Here is an 18,771-nt window from a genome sequence, read left to right as displayed (position 1 = left end):
TTGTGTAGCTTAGCTGGGTTTCGAACTGAGAAAAGATAAGTCATAGATTGTTCATCACGAAGATGCGTTTGCTCATTTTAAATTATCTATCAAGAGGTTTCTAGCAAAGTTAAGCATACCAGTGTAAACTATCTATTTCCTGAGGTGTAATCCAAATTAACAGGGACAAGCCTTGAGTCTGTTGAAATCGTGAAAGACAAAGCTACACGCGTTGATAGAAGAAAACTTCAAGCACTGTTTCAAATACTGGAGGGCTTGTATAGAGCTTTGTAGGGAGAGGTAATAAATAGAAATATATTAATTCCAAATAACCTAAAACACCAGTCTCTTATTTAATAACCACACCTCGTATAAAGCTCTTTAGAATAATTATAATGGTGAAAGTGAAGGACAGATATCAAGAAAGCATGCATTAGGTGATAAAAACCTACATTCAATCATAGAAATACAAAAATCATAAACAGAAATGATTCTTACGCTCATTTAATAAAAAATTTATCAAAGATCAAGAAATCATTTTGGACAAAATAATTTATCCAGATCTTTAAGAAACGCTATTAAAATAACCTAAAATTAGGAACACTTATATTCAAGGACACAAATAAAGTATGAACTTGAGAATTTGAAATAGAGATGACATCGGAAGAGAGTATATAATGAACGCCACTGTGTTTTTATTCGGACAAATATCAAATCTTAAGTAGAAGGAAAGTTACTGATCGCTAAAATATATCCGAATTTTTTATATCTAAAAAAATCGAATTCACTGGAAAATAGATATGTTGAAATGAAGTTATCATAGCTAGATCATACATCCTCCGAATAATATTTGAACTGGAATAATGATTACTTTTTAACAAACATATTTTTAGAACGCTTAATGTCAATAATTTTATTTTTTATATTCCCCAAAAATTTTGAAAATTGTGGATATTGTAGCACACCTCAATTTGTTCACAGTTCTCATTGCTTTCGTATAAAAAACTTGTAGGAATCAATACCGAAGATCAAAGCTGCCAAAAATTACGCATACCATGATCAAAAGTACTAACAACAAATTTTAGGATCTGAAGATACAGACTTAGAACGATATCAAAAATTCTAATTTGTCATTCACGCCACTGCATATTTGTTGGAAGAGGCCTTGACAAATCCTGGAAAAGATTAATATCCTGAAATCCAACATTCTCGTGTACGTTGTCAAGTTTGGCGTGTGACTTCTACAAATTAATATGTTTCTTCTAACTTATTATTTTGATATTTGATTTTAAGTTACGTAAAACTGAATTTGTATAGATTTAACAAATGATTAAATATTATAAAACCGTTGAATATGAAATAGTCCTCAGGAAAATGGTTGAGGCGACAACACTGTATTTTTATTTCTTCATTGTCAATTGATTCAATTTGAAAAAGTTCCCATGTATTCACTACACGGCAGTATGTTAATTTTAAGGTTGTTTCTCATTATGTCTTGAGAGGTGGATTCAGAATCTAATACGAGGACGGTCCCGTAAGCATCCGGCCCAACAAAGAAAACACAAAAATTTTGGAAAAAAACATATTTATTTTTCAATGTAATTTCCTTTTAACTCCTTACACTTTTTGTCAAACGTCCTCAAAATAGTAATTAACTGCCGACATCATCTCTTCATTGCTGGAAAATCTTTGACTGCTGAACCATTCTTTCAAGTCTGGGAACAGAAATAATTCGAGGGAGCTAAATATGGCGAAAAAAGTGCATGAGTTAGCATTTCAAATTATAATTCATTAATTTTGGCCATTGCAATAACGGATGTGTGAGCTGGTGCATTTTCTTGAATAAACAACACTTTCTTCGTATCCAAATGCAGCCGCTTTGTGGATTTTCTTCAACATTTCTGGAGTCCTCACCTCATTTGATCAACCACTGCGAAGCTAGTCTTTGCAGGTCGTACGGCATCGTTTAAACTCTGCTACCCAATATTTTACTGTTGATAATGAAGAAGTCTCACCCAGTATAGAATCTAGTTTAGCTTTTGTATTGTTTGGGCTAATGTCTTTCAAATAAAAGAATTGTATCACATAACAATGACTAATTTTTCCATGTTTACAAATTCACTGAAAACGTTCACTATTGATGGCTGCCAAACAAATACTAAACAACGTAGCGTCCTCAAACTTGAAGAGTCCACAGAGCAGAGGCATACACACATACCATAATATGATGATTGAGGACAATTTAATTCTATACCAAGAAAATTAATTTCTTCGCAACCCTACCAAATTTGGTACACTATATGAGACTGTCAAGTGCAAATAAAAGGTGATCGAAATATTCTGGTGGCTTTATTAGAGATGAACTTAACACTAAAATTTCTCAGAAGTTTTGTTGATTTAAAAAAATATATTAAGACAATGGATAAATTGATTATTCTAATTTTTTTTTACTCTTTGTAGAAAGAACATGAACATTTATAATTCAAAGAAATTGCTGAAAATTATCACGATTTTCGCTTTTTCGAGCACAAAATTATTCTTTGCCGAAAAATCTAGTCTGGCCAGTAGCTGATGAACATTTTTTATCACATTACATTTTTCTGTAATGCCATTTCACAATTCTTCGCGGGAATCAACAGGAGGCATTTATTGAGATCCGGTAGGCGGGGAGGCCAATCTTGAGAACAATTGTTTCTTCGTCCAATCCACTTATTTGGTTATTGTCAGTTTTAAAAGGCTCATTGATATTAAAATCAAGCAGTGCTTCATCTTGCATAAATCAATATTCCAATCCCAATCTTAATGGCAAATCCAAAAGAGTATTTTGGAGAAATTATAAAGTTTCGCCATTTAGACCGGTTTAGTAAAATAACTAGTCTAATTAAATAATGATCGATAAGGCCGACCCAAACATTAATGTTAAACTGACGTTAAAAAGGTCTAGGAGTAGTTATTTGAAAACTCATGATAGTTGTGCCTATTTGTAATACCTCTAAGAGTAAAGCAAGCCTCATCAGTAAAAAGTGAATATCTTGACGTAAAATTAAAAGACCGAAATTCACTCAATTCACATAATTCTCACACTTTTTGGGCACGATATATAGTAAATTACGTATAATAGTTCGGTGCAGAGATTATCTTGATATGCCACTCTATATAGATAAGGTTCTAGTGCTAACATTCCATTGATCGTCCAGTTCTTCATCTTGCACACTCATTGGAATGGGAAATTCTCGATAAACAGTATGAAACTTTCCTGTTTTTTGAACTCGTCTGTCAACAAAAGAAAATGTTTCTCTGTGAATAATCACACGTTTAAAAAACCTACTGATATTCTTCCACGCTTCTTCTACAGTTTCTTTCACAAAACCATAATACCAACAACATATCTACTCGCTAAATGAGAATTATCCACTTATTTAAAACAATTATAACAATTTAATTTTTAGAACTGAATTGGTAATTTGATGTATAAATTCATTGTCAACTCTTGACCTTTTGTGAATCATCAAAAAACATGTTTTTGGTTATATGACTTCTCCTTTAAAATGACAAAGTTCTATGATAAATTACAAAAGAAAAAAAAGTTTTAAAAGCAAATAATCCATGGTATGAAAATAAAACTACTAAAATCGCCTTCTACTTACCATTAGTTAATGCCCATAACAGTTTTATACAGTCTACCAAATTTGGTATTCTTAAGTTTAAGGGTTACAAATAAATTAATTTTGGGCCCTATTTTGATACCCATTAAATCCTCAGGGATGTAATTTCGTAAAGAGGTAAATTGCCTTCAATAGTTATATTTTTGGCTCTCCTATACTCTGCTTTGTGTCGGTTCTTATGCGGGGCACCCTTTATTTTTTGTCGGTTGTCGAGAGTGTTACAGTATGTGCTTTAATATAGAAACAATTGATTATATTGGAGAGGTTTTTCGATAGTAAACTAGCGATCAGATTTGATGATACATGATGGGGATTGCGAAAAATAGTAATAGCATGACTAGTGAACATGAACAAGACTTCCTTAGTAAAATGAGAAAACATACTTTCATATATTTAAATTCGGTTTTTTCAGTTTTAAGAACACTTATCCCAACTCGTCGCCAATCTATAAACTATCTCAATCCCAGATTATTAAAAAACGGCACTTTTCGTTTGTATCCTTATAAAAAGTATTGCAAGCTAATCTAGCGGAACGCCATAATAATAATTTAAACAACTACAAATACTCATTTTTAATTGTACCATTCGAGAGAATCTTTAAGAAGCACTTACGAATAACAATGAGTATGATATTTATGGAAACATAGACCAAAATAAAATAATCTTCAATGTTTTCTATATTGAACAATGTAAATATGTCTAGTTTTAATAATCGATACGAAGAAGTAGCAGTCACGTGAAATTCCTAATTGCAAACTTCCAATTGTTCAAGTATCCTGATGTTAATAATACCTTTGATATATGGGCTTTCACTTCCATCTTCCATTTTCCAGTGCCAGTTATATTTGCTCCCATAAATTAAAAATAGGTAACGAATTTTTCTTACCTGTACCTATCAAACCGTTTACTAGTCGGTTAGAACTTACCTAATGATAATACTGTTTATTTGTTATTCTCAGCAGGTGTTGAAACGCTTGCCATTTGGCAATCGATGAGCATTCGCTCGGTACTCGCCGAATCCGGCCTTAATCCGTATTGTCGTTTTTGCAAATTACTCACAACCCTTTGTTAGTTATCTTCGTTTTCAGATGTGATAACTGCATTGTCGGAAAGCATATTTTCACAATATAATGAATGTATCATATGCATTAAGCAAGTCTTATTGTTTCAGACTCTTACGAGGCATAGACTGCGGCTAAGATCACAGCAATCAACATATTCTCGTAGTTTTCCACCTGATACACCAATGGCTACACCTCCTCCAGAAGAACAAACTTTCTTCGAAAAACCCGTCATACCTACATCACCGCGAACACCCGAAGGTGGAGATACAGTAGACAGAGCGGAAGCAATAGTACCAGCCTACAGGTAAACAAAAAAATATAAAAATAATGTATAGCACTAAACATAATAGTACCTATCATATATGAGTAATGCAGTCATCAAGTCTCACCAACTAAATACAAACCGTAATCTCGAAATCCTCACTCTTAACACATGCTCTGGTCACAGCAATCTAATCTCGAAATTGCTCTCCTCCAGAAAAAATTCTCTGTCCTGCAACAAATGAGACCAGGAAGACCGTAAATCGGACTAAAGTATGTCTCAGTAAATGTGATATGATTCACCGTGCTCATTAGACTGGGCAAAAAAGGCAATTTTTTTTAAACGATCTGTGAAAATATTCATGATTATAAAAAAAATTGTTGATTGAAGTTTAAGCCCTTAATAATAATATTAAGGCGTCTATCGTTACGACTATTGGTTTTTCAAGAGTAATTGCATTCTTTACTCAAAACTCGTTAATTATCAATCTGAAAAATTTTAGCGATTCGTATTCTTATATGAAATTAAACTTTCTAGAAAAAAGCTTTGTTAGTAAATTAATGTAAAACATGCCATTTTCTTGTAATCGGGCCTTAAACATTTATTTATTGATTTATTTTTTCAATTTGACCGAAACGCAAAATTAATATTTTCACAGTGTCGTTTAAAAACAAATAGTCGTATTTTTTGCCCAGTCTAGTGCTCATATTTATATTTATACGGCACAAACTGAGAATTTCAACAGTTTTCTCTTGGGCCATATATACTAATGCTGAAATATGAAGAAACTAATGCAAAATTTTTAGCGTTCCGGCAATCGAACTGCTGGAAAGCAAGTAAGAATATTGTAGAAAGAATACTGCATCAACAGATAAATTAAACAATTCAATTAGTCCACAAAATAATTCGCACAATAAATTATTTTATGACATCAAATTCTGCAAACCTGAAAGTGTTAACCCTGCGGGAATGGAATACAAAATTTGAAAAAAAAAATCATTATTAGTATGTTTTCCATGCCATATAGGCCTAGGACGATGTTATAAAAATTAACAAATTTCTAATTCTGTGTACATAATAATTTGTCATAATATAAAGTTCTTCAATTTCAATTGTACACATTATATTACAACATTCTTTCCTGTTGTGTGTCCCTCAACATGTCCAAGGCATCCAACTATTTGCCGTCTAATAAACATATTCTAGGTTCTTTACAAAGTTCATCCAATTTTTATTTAGCTGTTCTATTCTGGTTTTTTCTATTCCGTTTTCTCCGTTGTTTCTTTATCTACGTTTTGAGTTGTATAAATTCTTGTAAAAATTATAAATTCATAGAATTTAAAATTCAATATTCAAAGTGACGTTGATAGAAATATTGATTGATTGAAAAAATAATGTCCTTTCTCATTGCTCCCATTTTTATTTTCAAGCATTGTCCCTTTCTTATTTAATTGGGAGTGTCAGACTTCGGACCCAATCGACAACACTTCATTTTTGCTTCTTTTAATGTCATCGTTACTAATTTAATTCTATTTATTTAATTCTATTTATTCTGTAATATGCCAGTTTGAATTCTATGAACTATGAATTTTACCTCTGCGTATTTATTCTCTTGTTTATAATTATTGTTAGCACTTTAAAACGGGTTATAATACAGGTCTGTGATTTTCGCCAAGTTTATCAAATTTTGTATGATCGTAAGTAATAAAGCTTTTCGCCACTCTTTGGGGTATGTATTCTCTCTGACATATTCTTCAAATAGTTTATGTATATTTTCCTGCTTTCTTCGGTATTATAGTATAGACAAACAGTCAATCACTCAAAACACATAAGCTCTAACATTCAAACACTAATCTATTTTTGAGCCGCCCTCTTCCCAGTCTAGTAATAGCGTGCCGTCTAATTACTGTGAACTATTACACAAAAAAATTATTTATTTAAAAAAATGTGAAATTCTGTAGAAAATATATTTGATATTTCCCCAGGCTTTTGAGTTTGAGTTTAGCAACAAACACTCAAACACCCAATACTCAAATATTCTTATTTTCAAACACACGCAATACTTATGGACACAAAATGCTTCAAAAACAAGCATTCCGACATTGAAATTATTAAACATATATATACCTAACAACACAAACATACGCTTAAAAACTCCAACATTCATTTTCTCAAATAATGAAACTCAAACACGCGAACAGTCAAACTCAAACGTTCTTCTTTTGATCTGCTATTATTGTATTTAATCTTATTAGTTTGAGGCTTCTTTTTTCGCGTAGTCCTCTTGCATATCTATTTGATCCCGCCTTCCAGTTTTTGTTTACTATCCTATGAACGAAAATGAGTGAAAATAGGTCTCAAATTATCAATTTGTGGAATTATTTAGATTATTACAAAACAAAAATTTGATTGGTACAAATGTATTATTCTGCCCCAAAGATTTCCAATGTTGCTTTTAACAAATTAATATTTGCGTTTCTCGGTTGCCTCAAACAAATTATGCTACAATTACATTTTACAATAATTACTTTCGAGGGACGGTATTTAATGGAATGTTTTTGATATGAGGCAGCAAAACGAAATAATATATTTCAAATAAACATGCTGGCTAGTTGAGTTCAATGATTTGCTATCGGATGTTTAATTAATGTTTAGGACAGATCATTATATTTTTGCGGACAGAGAAATAAACCATTATAATATTACTAATGTCACAAATTTAAATAAAACATATTTTCCAACAACTGTAAAAACAAAATCTTATCCGAAGGTAGTCTATATAATCTAGTCTACTATAATATCGACACTAATCTTCTTTTGATTAGATTAGAGATCGAACCTCGAGCCTAAACCAGTTCAACAGCTGAGAATTCATCTTTTTAATTGCGGACCAAACGGGAGAAATAAGACCGACCTTAAAAGGAAAATAATTGATTAATTTTCATGACATAAGCAGCTAAGAAGTTGGTTTTTTTTTATGAAAACGATTTCAATTTTGTTTTAAAAATATCTATTTTCAAACATATACAGATTGTTTATAAAGTTTGTCAGATAAGAGTTCAACTAAAGCATTTTATTTCGAACGATATTTGATTACCTGAGCAGTGATATCCTATAATCAATCAGGACCTAACAATCTAGCTCACAAATTGTCTATTTTTCCTCAATGATTGGATAATATGGGGTAAGTCATTAGGAACTGTACATACTTAGAATCCCTCAAAATTTATGAAATTTGTTTAAATTAAGACCTTATTATGTGATACGTCATTGCGATTGTTCTATTTTTGGTAAAATTTGATCGTTCACTAAAAATTAAATTAAAATGCTACATCATTGTCACATATTTCATTTTCATTGGTTTTTTATGTAGTTTGCAAATCTTTTATCAAACTTAAAAAAATATTAGACAGGGTGCAATATTTAATTCGAATCCTTAAATTAGAGTATCCAAAGCCGTTTGGAATTTCTAAGTTTAGCTTATAACAGTCAAATGCTTGATAGCAGTGTATCACATCATGAAAAAAATTAAAAAATTAAAAAATTAATTATGCTGTGTAAATACTAGAGCGAATAAAAATTTATGGTTAATATCACAAATCACTCTGTGAATTAATAAAGAAGAGGAGTTAAAATTTTTTAGTAGCCTCATGATATCCACCCTAAGGAGCTCTACGTATCGTAACAGTAGGTAAAGTTCCTCATGACTTACCCTGTATATTGTATTGAATCGGTGCAATGTTTGGATGTATATATTGATGAATATGTATGTCGGTCTTAGATTTTTTTGGAAATTAACTTCTTCAGAAAGGTTTGCTATTAGACCCCCCCCGTCCCAGCCCGCAAAATTATTGCAAAGAAAAAAAATATCCGCCGATAGATTTTCAATTGCCCAACCCATTTATATTATCTAATTAATTTGCCCAGTGTTATCTTTCGCAAAAAAAATAATAATGATGGTCATTTTTTTTTGATGATTCTAACTTCTCTGCCTCCTTTATTTAGCGGTAATTGTAAGTTATCGAAGTTGTAAACAATTGCCCCCGAGCTCAACTAATTTGCCCCATTCACTAATATCATAAAAATTCATGGGTTTTTTTTAATCATCAAAAAACATAGCAAACAAGTCAATTAACTCTGTGCTCTCCGCAGTTCGCGTACTGCGCATGCGCAGCAAAATAAAGGAGCTATCACGATGTAAATATTGAATTCATAATGGTGCAGTATTAGGTTTATGGTAGTCAATATTATTAAAATTGTCTCTACGTAAACAGTTAAAGAAAAGTATTTTATGTTATTTTATTTTTGTCGTCAAGGAAACTGCTGTTTTTTAAGCGTGCAGTGTATTGCGACGCAAAGTGCGGCCGAATAGATTTATTGAGGAAAAAATAAGAATTTTGTCATTGTTTTACGCAAGTGTAATATCTACTTATTCATAGGTAAGAAATTAATTTTCCATTCACCCCTACATAGTGCGTGTAGTTTTATGTAGTTTCATAGCTTTCAAAACAATAAAAACGCGCGACATGTAGAAAAGAATTTTCTAACCTCTCTAAGAAGCATATAATTAAGTTAATCATTTATGCATTATATGTATTTCAGATAATACTCATGGGTGTCTAATATTACAACTTGAACAGGTAAATGCAATGTTGTTGTGATGAATGTATGTACAAGCTCTTTTATCGTTATGCTCTATTTTTTCACAGTTTCATGCAAAAGAAGGAATTTTCATTTGGTAAATGCAGTTTATTTGGCAAATATAGTATCCTTTGAATTGTTCAATCACATTTTCATTTGCATCTTTAACTAATTTTAATAATATTGACTACCATAAACCTAATACTGCACCATTATGAATTCAATATTTACATCGTGATAGCTCCTTTATTTTGCTGCGCATGCGCAGTACGCGAACTGCGGAGAGCACAGAGTTAATTGACTTGTTTGCTATGTTTTTTGATGATTAAAAAAAAACCCATGAATTTTTAAGATATTAGTGAATGGGGCAAATTAGTTGAGCTCGGGGGCAATTGTTTACAACTTCGATAACTTACAATTACCGCTAAATAAAGGAGGCAGAGAAGTTAGAATCATCAAAAAAAAATGACCATCATTATTATTTTTTTTTGCGAAAGCTAACACTGGGCAAATTAATTAGATAATATAAATGGGTTGGGCAATTGAAAATCTATCGGCGGATATTTTTTTTTCTTTGCAATAATTTTGCGGGCTGGGACGGGGGGGCATGCTATTAGGCTACATCACATGTTCGTTATGGTTTTAAGTAATAATAATAAATATATTAACATATTCCAGAGAAAGAAGTGAAAATGTTAGGTACGCGGAACCTACAAGTGCCTCGGGTTGGAGGATTGACCATGAAAACGTAGTTTTAAGGCATGGAGAAAACAGACCCAGTATAGGACGGACTCGTATTCTATCGAGTAACTTAGATAGAGTTCTTGACAATTCTGACCGAAGACAATACGGAATGGGATGGGTCGGAAGAATGTTTGGGTGAGTAATTTTACTTTTCATTGATATATTTGACATAAATATATAAAGTAGAAATCTTCTGAGACGCCAAACATTTTTATTATAACTTTATTATATTATATATCAACATAACCTCATTTCTCACAAAAAAAATAAAAACATTGCAATAAAACCAAATTTTCTGCTCCAAGTTTCCAATTTTCTTACAAAAAATAATAAAAGCTGTTAAGAATTAGATACTTACGTGCATATAAATCGGCCCATGGTACACTTTGGACTATATTTTTTCAAATGATTCATTAGATCAAATGAAAAACTGTGTTGTTTGAAAGACAATTTAACATGCTTTAATGTGAGTAGAAATTTATGAGAACTTATTTCGACCGATGCTCAAATTGGAATTAATGAATTAAGCAAATTAAGCTTTTTTATTATTTACATAATAACAACCCTTATACGATTAGACATAGATCTAATCTAGTTAGCTATTGTTTTATGTGGGATGTCAAACCATTCTTCTTGTTCTGCAACAATAAGCTCTGGAATCGAGTTTGGGGTGGAAAGTCTAGCTCAATTTTTTGTTTTTGTTCCATAAATTTTCTATCGGATTTAAGTCAGTGCTGTATGCTAGCCACTCCATAACCCGAAAACCGTCTTGCACGACTCTGGTGGTGTGCGGCCGTGCATTGTCATGCATTAAGGTAAATTAAAACCACATTACGTTACATTTTCCTTCTTTGGTCGCTACCATGGAAGCATATTCTGGTATCATTTGAAAACAGAACATTGTTCCAACTTCCAATTAAGAATGATCCTGTGCAAAACGCAGACTTGATTAACGATGAGCCGAAGCAAGTTTTGTACCAATCGCAGGTATTTTATCCATTGACTATTAGGCACTCCTAGGACCTCACGGAACACTTGAATGGTATAAGGGGACGATTTTTTAATGTTGTTAACACAATAACGCGTCATCGTCATCAGTCTCTTCATAACGCTTGAATAACGAACCGCTGCGCCGATCAAATTTGTTATTTTGGTTACAATCAGCACATAAACACGTTTCATTTGCTGATAAATTGAAATTCACAATGAAGTATATTAGATTTTCTTTCAAATAGCATATTTCTTTTGTTGATTTGATCAATAATTTAGATAAAAAAATATTTTTTTATTTCAATGGACGCAAAGAATTTGTCACGATTTTAGAAATTAAGCGTTAATTTTTGGTACGCAGTGCAATTAAAGGTTTTGACTTAACAAAAACTTTTTTTAACCAACGGGAGCGAGAAGTATCTGAAACTTCTCTTAATTAAAAATCGTTCTAGAAAGATTGATATTTTATGTAAATACAACTGTTTCTCCGAAATACATTCCCCGTTCCTTTAAACTAGTTTTCCTTGCAAACGATTCAAGTAAGTTGCTAGGCAAAATAGTAAACCAAAGACTCATTTAGCTTTCATAAATAACATTCCAGCAGAACAAAATAGCTTCATAAAACTAAGAATTCAACTTAAATTAACTCTTTGTCTCGAATCACAGATATACTAAAGCTTTCGATCGATAACGGGAACGGCATTGCTACATTTTTGATATCATTCTTCCTTAAACCGTGTACTAATGAATTTTGGTTTAAAAAATATTCTCCGGAGGATGTATCTATTATTTTTCGAACCTGTATACGTACAAACTTAATTTATTTTCAATGAAGGAAGTCAAATAACTGTTTCCTTTGTAGTTTAATAATTGAATTTAAAACGTTGTTTTAAGAAACTATACACAGCAAATTGTATTACTTCTATTTGTAAACTTGTAATTGAAACAGTAAAGTTCATATTTACCCAAACGGCTCCGTCGGTGTAATTAATCTACATTGATATAGCGTGGTAATAAGTAAAATGTATTAGTTCATTTAGTCGAACTCTGTTAAAAAATTTAATCAATCGAGTAACAGTGAACAGGTAAAACCATTAATGAACATAAATTCAAGTTTTCACACACTATCTATCATTTATTCATAACAGAAGAGAAAATTAGATTTCACATTTATCAAGAAATCACGTGAAGATCCAGTTTTCAATTAGACAAACAATTTTGATTGAAATTTACAAAATAGGTCGAATTTCTATCGATAAAACTCAAAATGACAAAAGAATGCTTTCTCTTCCAATACCGTAGAAGAAACATTTTTTTTAATGATATCAAACATTGAAGCAAATTAAGAAATAGAAGAAGAACTAGGAGGAGAAAATATAATAAGGTATGTAAGAGCCCGACGACTAAATTGGGCAGGACATATCATGAGAAGGAAACCTACAAAAATGATGAGGAGGATAACACAATGGATACTTCTATGGCTAAGATGCAGACCAAGATTACATCCTTGAAATAATAGGCTGAAAAGGAAAATTCGGAAACAGAAAATAATGGAGAAAGCTGAAAAACGAAGCCAGGACCAACAAAAAAAAAACTGTAACAAAATAAACAATCCAAGAGATTTAACGGCATAATGATGAATAACATATAGAAAAAACATGCCGGAAACAAAGTTATAAAATTATTTGTAATCAGAAACCAATATTCAAACTTGAAAATGAACGTTTAAAATTGAAACATCAAATGATAGATAATATTAATGAATTTATTTATGAACATTTCTTTAGCAGACATCTAGTTTCTTATGATAAACTAATCTATTAAATTAAAAATAAGCAAAATTAATTTGAATTAAATTGAAACATTTGGAATAAAAATATGTCAAACACAGCGATACCTAAGGATATTTTATAGTTTCTATCACCGGATCCTAAATTTAGTATTCAACCTATACTTACTAAGTATATTTTGATTCAAAACATGTTAGCTATGACATCATCAACGGAAAACAAAAAAAATAGTTTTCTTAAAAAACAAATTAATTTATTTTTGAACTTGGAAGTAACTATAAATAGAAATACCTAACTATTGTGCCTTACTAATTGATTCAGGAAATAGTAAAAATATATTTAACAGGTCGATTGTCACGTTACAAAGAATAGACACCAATTAGTTGATTGGATGAGGTTGAAATAAAACTTAGTTTCACAGTTCATTTTTTTCTATGATAGCGAATCGAAACGCTAAACATTAATTGGATGTCATTTCCCAAATCGGTTACATTCTCGCACCAATTTATTAACAGACTGAAACAAACATGGATTTGATTTCCGAAGATAATTTTCAAATGAGTAATCTTATTTTTTCATAGCCATACCATATTTCATGATTTGAATCAGTCTGTCAATATCAAACAATCTAACTAAAAAATCTATCTAATAGCAGAGGTAAACACGATTTTTGAATCTATGTACGAGTACTAGAGTGCCGAATTTGAACTGATCAATACTTTAAGACTGAACCATATTTATTTGTCGTGGACGTTCAGTTGCTCTGAGAGTTTTTCACTGGCCATTAGTTTATTTATTTGTGGACCGACGAAACTTCAACCTGTGATAATTTTGGAGAAATACTTTGTATATTCATAAGCTTTAGAGAAAGAAAAGCCTTAAATTGCCTCGAAGGGCCTTCACAATCGCTTCAACTCCACATTATGTTTTTGTATTTAAAACTCGATGCATTTATACTGCTAATTATAATGAAGTGCGTCGGGTCTACCATTCCATAAGCAAAGACAGCATGGATATATTGTGTTTCCGCCTTGCATTCCCACCAGCAAAACTACCATCTTGATTCTCCTATCACTGGCAAGGCATATTCTCCACACTTTGAAGTTTGGAGCTCCATTTTAATACTTTGCAAATTTTCTATGAGCAATACGTAAAAAGGTGGAGAAGGAAATTAATTTCTATTGTGAAAGAGAACTGCTTTTTAGCTTTTTGTAGAACTATCGATGAAAAGATGCTACTCTGAAAATTCCTATTACTACAAATAAATGTTTTACACTATTGCAATGGCAAGCCCAGAAAATATTTCATGACGCTTTCTTTGATCCTTTACATTAAAATCATTCTTAAGCAAATTCAACTATTTTCGGCGAGAAGCTAATGTTTAGGTAGGTTTAAGTATTTTACTAATTAAACTCTTTTGAATTCATAAGATGTGGTTCAACAGTCAGTCGAGTATAAGAATCCACTACTACTAGATATTTGCTGATTCTTTCCGATTTAAACGAGAAAGCACAGGAATATGTTCGCTGTGAGTTACTTAAGCGGTTGTTTATAATAGATCTGGATACTGAATATTTTTGGCATTTCTTCCAGCCTGACGTTTGCGGAGATTAACTAGCAGAAAAAAACATACCTACATATACAGATATTTATTATTGATTGTGAAAAAACAAACTTTATTTGCTATGAATGAAATTTTTAGTTGTAGCTAGGCAATCAAAAATTTTTTTTGTTTGACTTGTGTTGTTAACTGTATTTATATATTGAGTATCCACGTCCAGTTAATTCGTAAAAGAATAATAATCGGTATGAAAAAATGAATTATTATATGTTCAAAAAAGTATACTACACCTTTTTTCTATATATTAATTCAACATGACACTGGTTAAATAATAAGTAAACTAACGTCTCTCTTTAAAAATTGTCGTGTTTTTCTAAATAATACTCGTAGACTTCTTTGCCTAAGTAATAAGTTTTATGATAATTTCTTTTGTATCGATTTTCGGCGCCAAGATTACTACAGTTTTTTTTGTAATCTTCGTGATTGTTTTTGAACCTTACTTTGAACTACCACCAGCGACAGCGTTGAATATAGTATTTTACCATACCGAACATTCGATGAATTTTTCGTTTTTTGTTACTGTAATAACATACAGCAACCTCTTATTTCCGTTTACAGGCATTCTTTTAGAAAATCTGTTACTCAAGACGCAAGAATTCAAGAACAATTAGACGATATGGAAGACCATCGACCGATGTTTACTTATTGGGTAACGACAGTGCAAATTTTGGTACTTTTCATATCTATAATTTGTTATGGCGTTGGTTCTTTTGGAATTGATTTACAATCGAAATCGGGTCAAGTTCTGGTGACTAGTTTATCACTACAACAAGTGGATTATTTAGAACCCGCTAATTTCTGGTAAGAAACGAATTTAATACAATTTCTACTTTAGATGTGTCACATTGTAACCTTAAATTTTCCCCTTCCTTCCATCCTAACTAAATTTTTCCAATATTATTTTACATATCAAATTCGATAGTTAGTTAGTATCTTAGTATAGCCCTTATAGGGCGCTTTGTTGTAGAAGAGATCACCAAGGGTGTAAAGAACAACTTATTATGGACTCTGTGATACTTCAGCAAGCACAGAAAGATCACGGAAATATACACACCGCTTTCGTGGATTACAAGAAACCATTTGATAGTGTACCTCATTCCTGGCTTGTGGAGGTCTTGCAGATTTACAAAGTCCACCCAACTATTGTAAGCTTCCTTTCAATAACGATGATGGCGAACGAACCTACATATGCACATCAGTCCAAACTCCCTCAGTACTGACGAAATACCCATTTTTAGGGGAATATATTAGGCCGACTCCTCGAGTCCGTTGAGGTATTGCCTTGTAATGAATCCTCTATCTACCATGCTCAATGATACAAAGTACGAATTCAACATTACAGCTAATAGAGACACCAAGTGTACAATCTCCCATCTTCTTTACATGGATATCAAGCTATACACAGCAAATAAGCGTCTCGATATGACACATAGATTCTCCGCCGATTTACATATAGAGTTTGGACTGTCTAATTGCAAGACTATATATCGAGAAAGGCATTGTCATGAACGAAAATGTGCAACTTCCCAACGGAGATATCGTACAGGCGATGGAAAACAGAGAAACCTACAAATACCTGGGATTTCCACAGGCTAAGTTACCGGACCACAAGCAGGCGAAAGCAAGAATCCAGGATCAATACACCAAAAGAGGAAAGTCAATTATGAAGTCTGAATTAAATGCAGGCAACTCAGTCCAGGCAATCAACACCTATGCCATACCTGTATTAACATACTCTTTTGGAATCCTGAAGTGAACGAAGACAGAACTAGAGGGTCTTTAAAGGTTGACACAACAATGCTGACGAAGAACAACAAACCACAACTCGAAGTCATCCACTATTAGAACAACATTACCCCGAAAAGAGGATGGGAGAGGCTTGATCGATCTTCTTAACCTTCTCAGCAGCTTATGAAACTACGTGAATTCTTTCATAGGCAATCAGAATTCTGAATCCTACATCGTATTATATCCAAGGCGGATAAGGATTACACACCTCAACCTTGTATCGCCAGACACTGACTTGAAGATAGTATTGGACACCGAGAAGCTGGAACAGTGGTCACGAAAGGCACTACACGGTAGACATCATCACGGCACAACCAGCCGCATGTTATCAAAGAAGATTCAAACAAATGGCTTCCTAGAAGAAATCTTTTTTCAGAGACCAAAGATCACTCATAATGTTATACCCGGATCTCGCAATTAAGATTAAAAAGATGTAGCAAAGCAAAAATGTGGACATAGTTCCAGTTATTATGTCAGCAACGGCGTCGTGCCTAAGACCCTGTACGATAGCATCTCCAAACTGGGATTACCTAAAACACTTTCGCCGACATCCAGAAAGCTGTAATATTGAATACTTGCCACACAGTGTGAAGTTTATTATGTGAACCGATCCTGATCCTTTTGATACTTTATATCCGGAATAGGTAAATAGTACCGGCTCTGAACTGAGTCGTTTAATAATAATAATATCTGTACCTCTTAAATACTTGCGCAGCCAGTGGCAAAAAAGAGAACTATGATCTGGGTCCATTATTGTGTACATAAATAACATGAAAAATCCTATACCATTCGAACTCCTCGTATCAATACTTCGTGCGTGTGATAAGATCTATAGTGCTTGAATTTCCCCTTAGAGGCGTTATTATAAAGAAGGTTAACGAATCACTACCAACCACTGCATAATTTTGTCATTCATAATTTTTTCGGAAATGCATAATACTGCGGCATGATCTATATTTCTTCATTTGCATTTTTACATTAGAAAGAAATCGTCTATGCTTCAGAAAGTTAATTCCAAATTTTGACAGATGTATTTTAAGACCTTATTCAACGGAGATGCTAACTGGTGAGGACAACCCTTATTGGAAAAGAAAAGAAAATATCAAAATGTGTGCCATTTTGATAAAGAATTGAAGATAGAAAAATGGATTCATAATAAAGATTTATTTTCAAGTCAAATGCAGATTGACTAATTTTCATGAATATTATCAACTACAACTACAAAAAACTGCTTGAGACCAAACTAACCTAACCTAACCTAACTAACTTCTCGTTAGTGATAGTGTACCATACCACAATCTTCAAGCGGACAAATCTGCTACTTCTGCATCTCTAGATTCATAAACCGAGATCGAAAAACTTATATACTTTGAGATTCCCACCATATACTTGAAACATCCATATGAAATATTCCGACTTCTATCTATTTAATTTTAAAAATACAATATATAGTTAGTTGAAAATGGTGGCTTTGGTAAAATTTCTCCTATGAGTATATATACTATTCTATTCCACCTTAGATTATTTATAGTGTGATCAGTCAATGTGAAATTAAACAAGTTGTTCCGATTAAAAATAATTAATACCTTTTCGTTGGAATGATCAGAATCTTTTGAATTCCTTTCCAACCAGATGTTAGGTTAGTGTTATCCTTGATCAACTGGATAGATTTGTCATGTAAATATAATAATATAGTAAAATAGTAATCTTCATGCCGATATTATCTACAAGTTGCTGTTTAAATAAAAAAGTTTCAAGATTTATGTAAATAACAAAAAGTCTTATTAATTTCACTAAATATAAATCTGAATCATCTATCTATCTTTTTTTATTGTGAATATTACATTAAAGAATTTTAATAATAAACTGTTTTCAGGTTTGGACCCAGAGCTGGTGATCTGATTCATTTAGGAGCAAAGTTCGCACCTTGTATGAGAATAGACAATAAAATAAAGAAAGAAATTGACAAAATTCAAGCTAAAGAACGGGAGACCGCATGCTGTATCAGAAATGATGACTCAGGATGTGTCCAATCTTCACAAGCAGACTGTTCGGTAAGAAATTAATAATACAATACTTATCATGTTGCTCAATTCAAATTTCGCAAAACTTTTCAATTTTATAACTGCGTATAATGTGCAAAAAATTTGAAGTACAGTACAAATAAAAAATTTCGTTGCAAATCAGTTAAAAAATGTAAATAAACTTATAAATAATTTAAGAATGT

At 32.2% G+C, this 18,771-nt stretch overlaps 1 protein-coding gene across 4 annotated transcripts in view; it reads left to right on the top strand.

Annotated features, from left to right (window-relative positions):
* Positions 1–18,771, top strand: part of LOC130900633 (inactive rhomboid protein 1) — a 302,734-nt gene that overhangs the window by 268,687 nt on the left and 15,276 nt on the right. For all 4 annotated transcript variants that reach the window (XM_057811369.1, XM_057811371.1, XM_057811370.1 and 1 more), the window contains 4 exons: positions 4,816–5,012; positions 10,290–10,490; positions 15,315–15,557; positions 18,421–18,598. In XM_057811369.1, coding sequence (XP_057667352.1) covers positions 4,816–5,012; positions 10,290–10,490; positions 15,315–15,557; positions 18,421–18,598 — 819 coding nt within the window. The remainder of the gene's footprint in view (positions 1–4,815; positions 5,013–10,289; positions 10,491–15,314; positions 15,558–18,420; positions 18,599–18,771) is intronic.

This window comes from Diorhabda carinulata, chromosome X (genome assembly GCF_026250575.1).
Source record: "Diorhabda carinulata isolate Delta chromosome X, icDioCari1.1, whole genome shotgun sequence".
Lineage (NCBI taxonomy): Eukaryota > Metazoa > Arthropoda > Insecta > Coleoptera > Chrysomelidae > Diorhabda > Diorhabda carinulata.
Note: the sequence above shows the minus strand (reverse complement) of the source record. Positions and strands in the feature narration are given on the sequence as shown.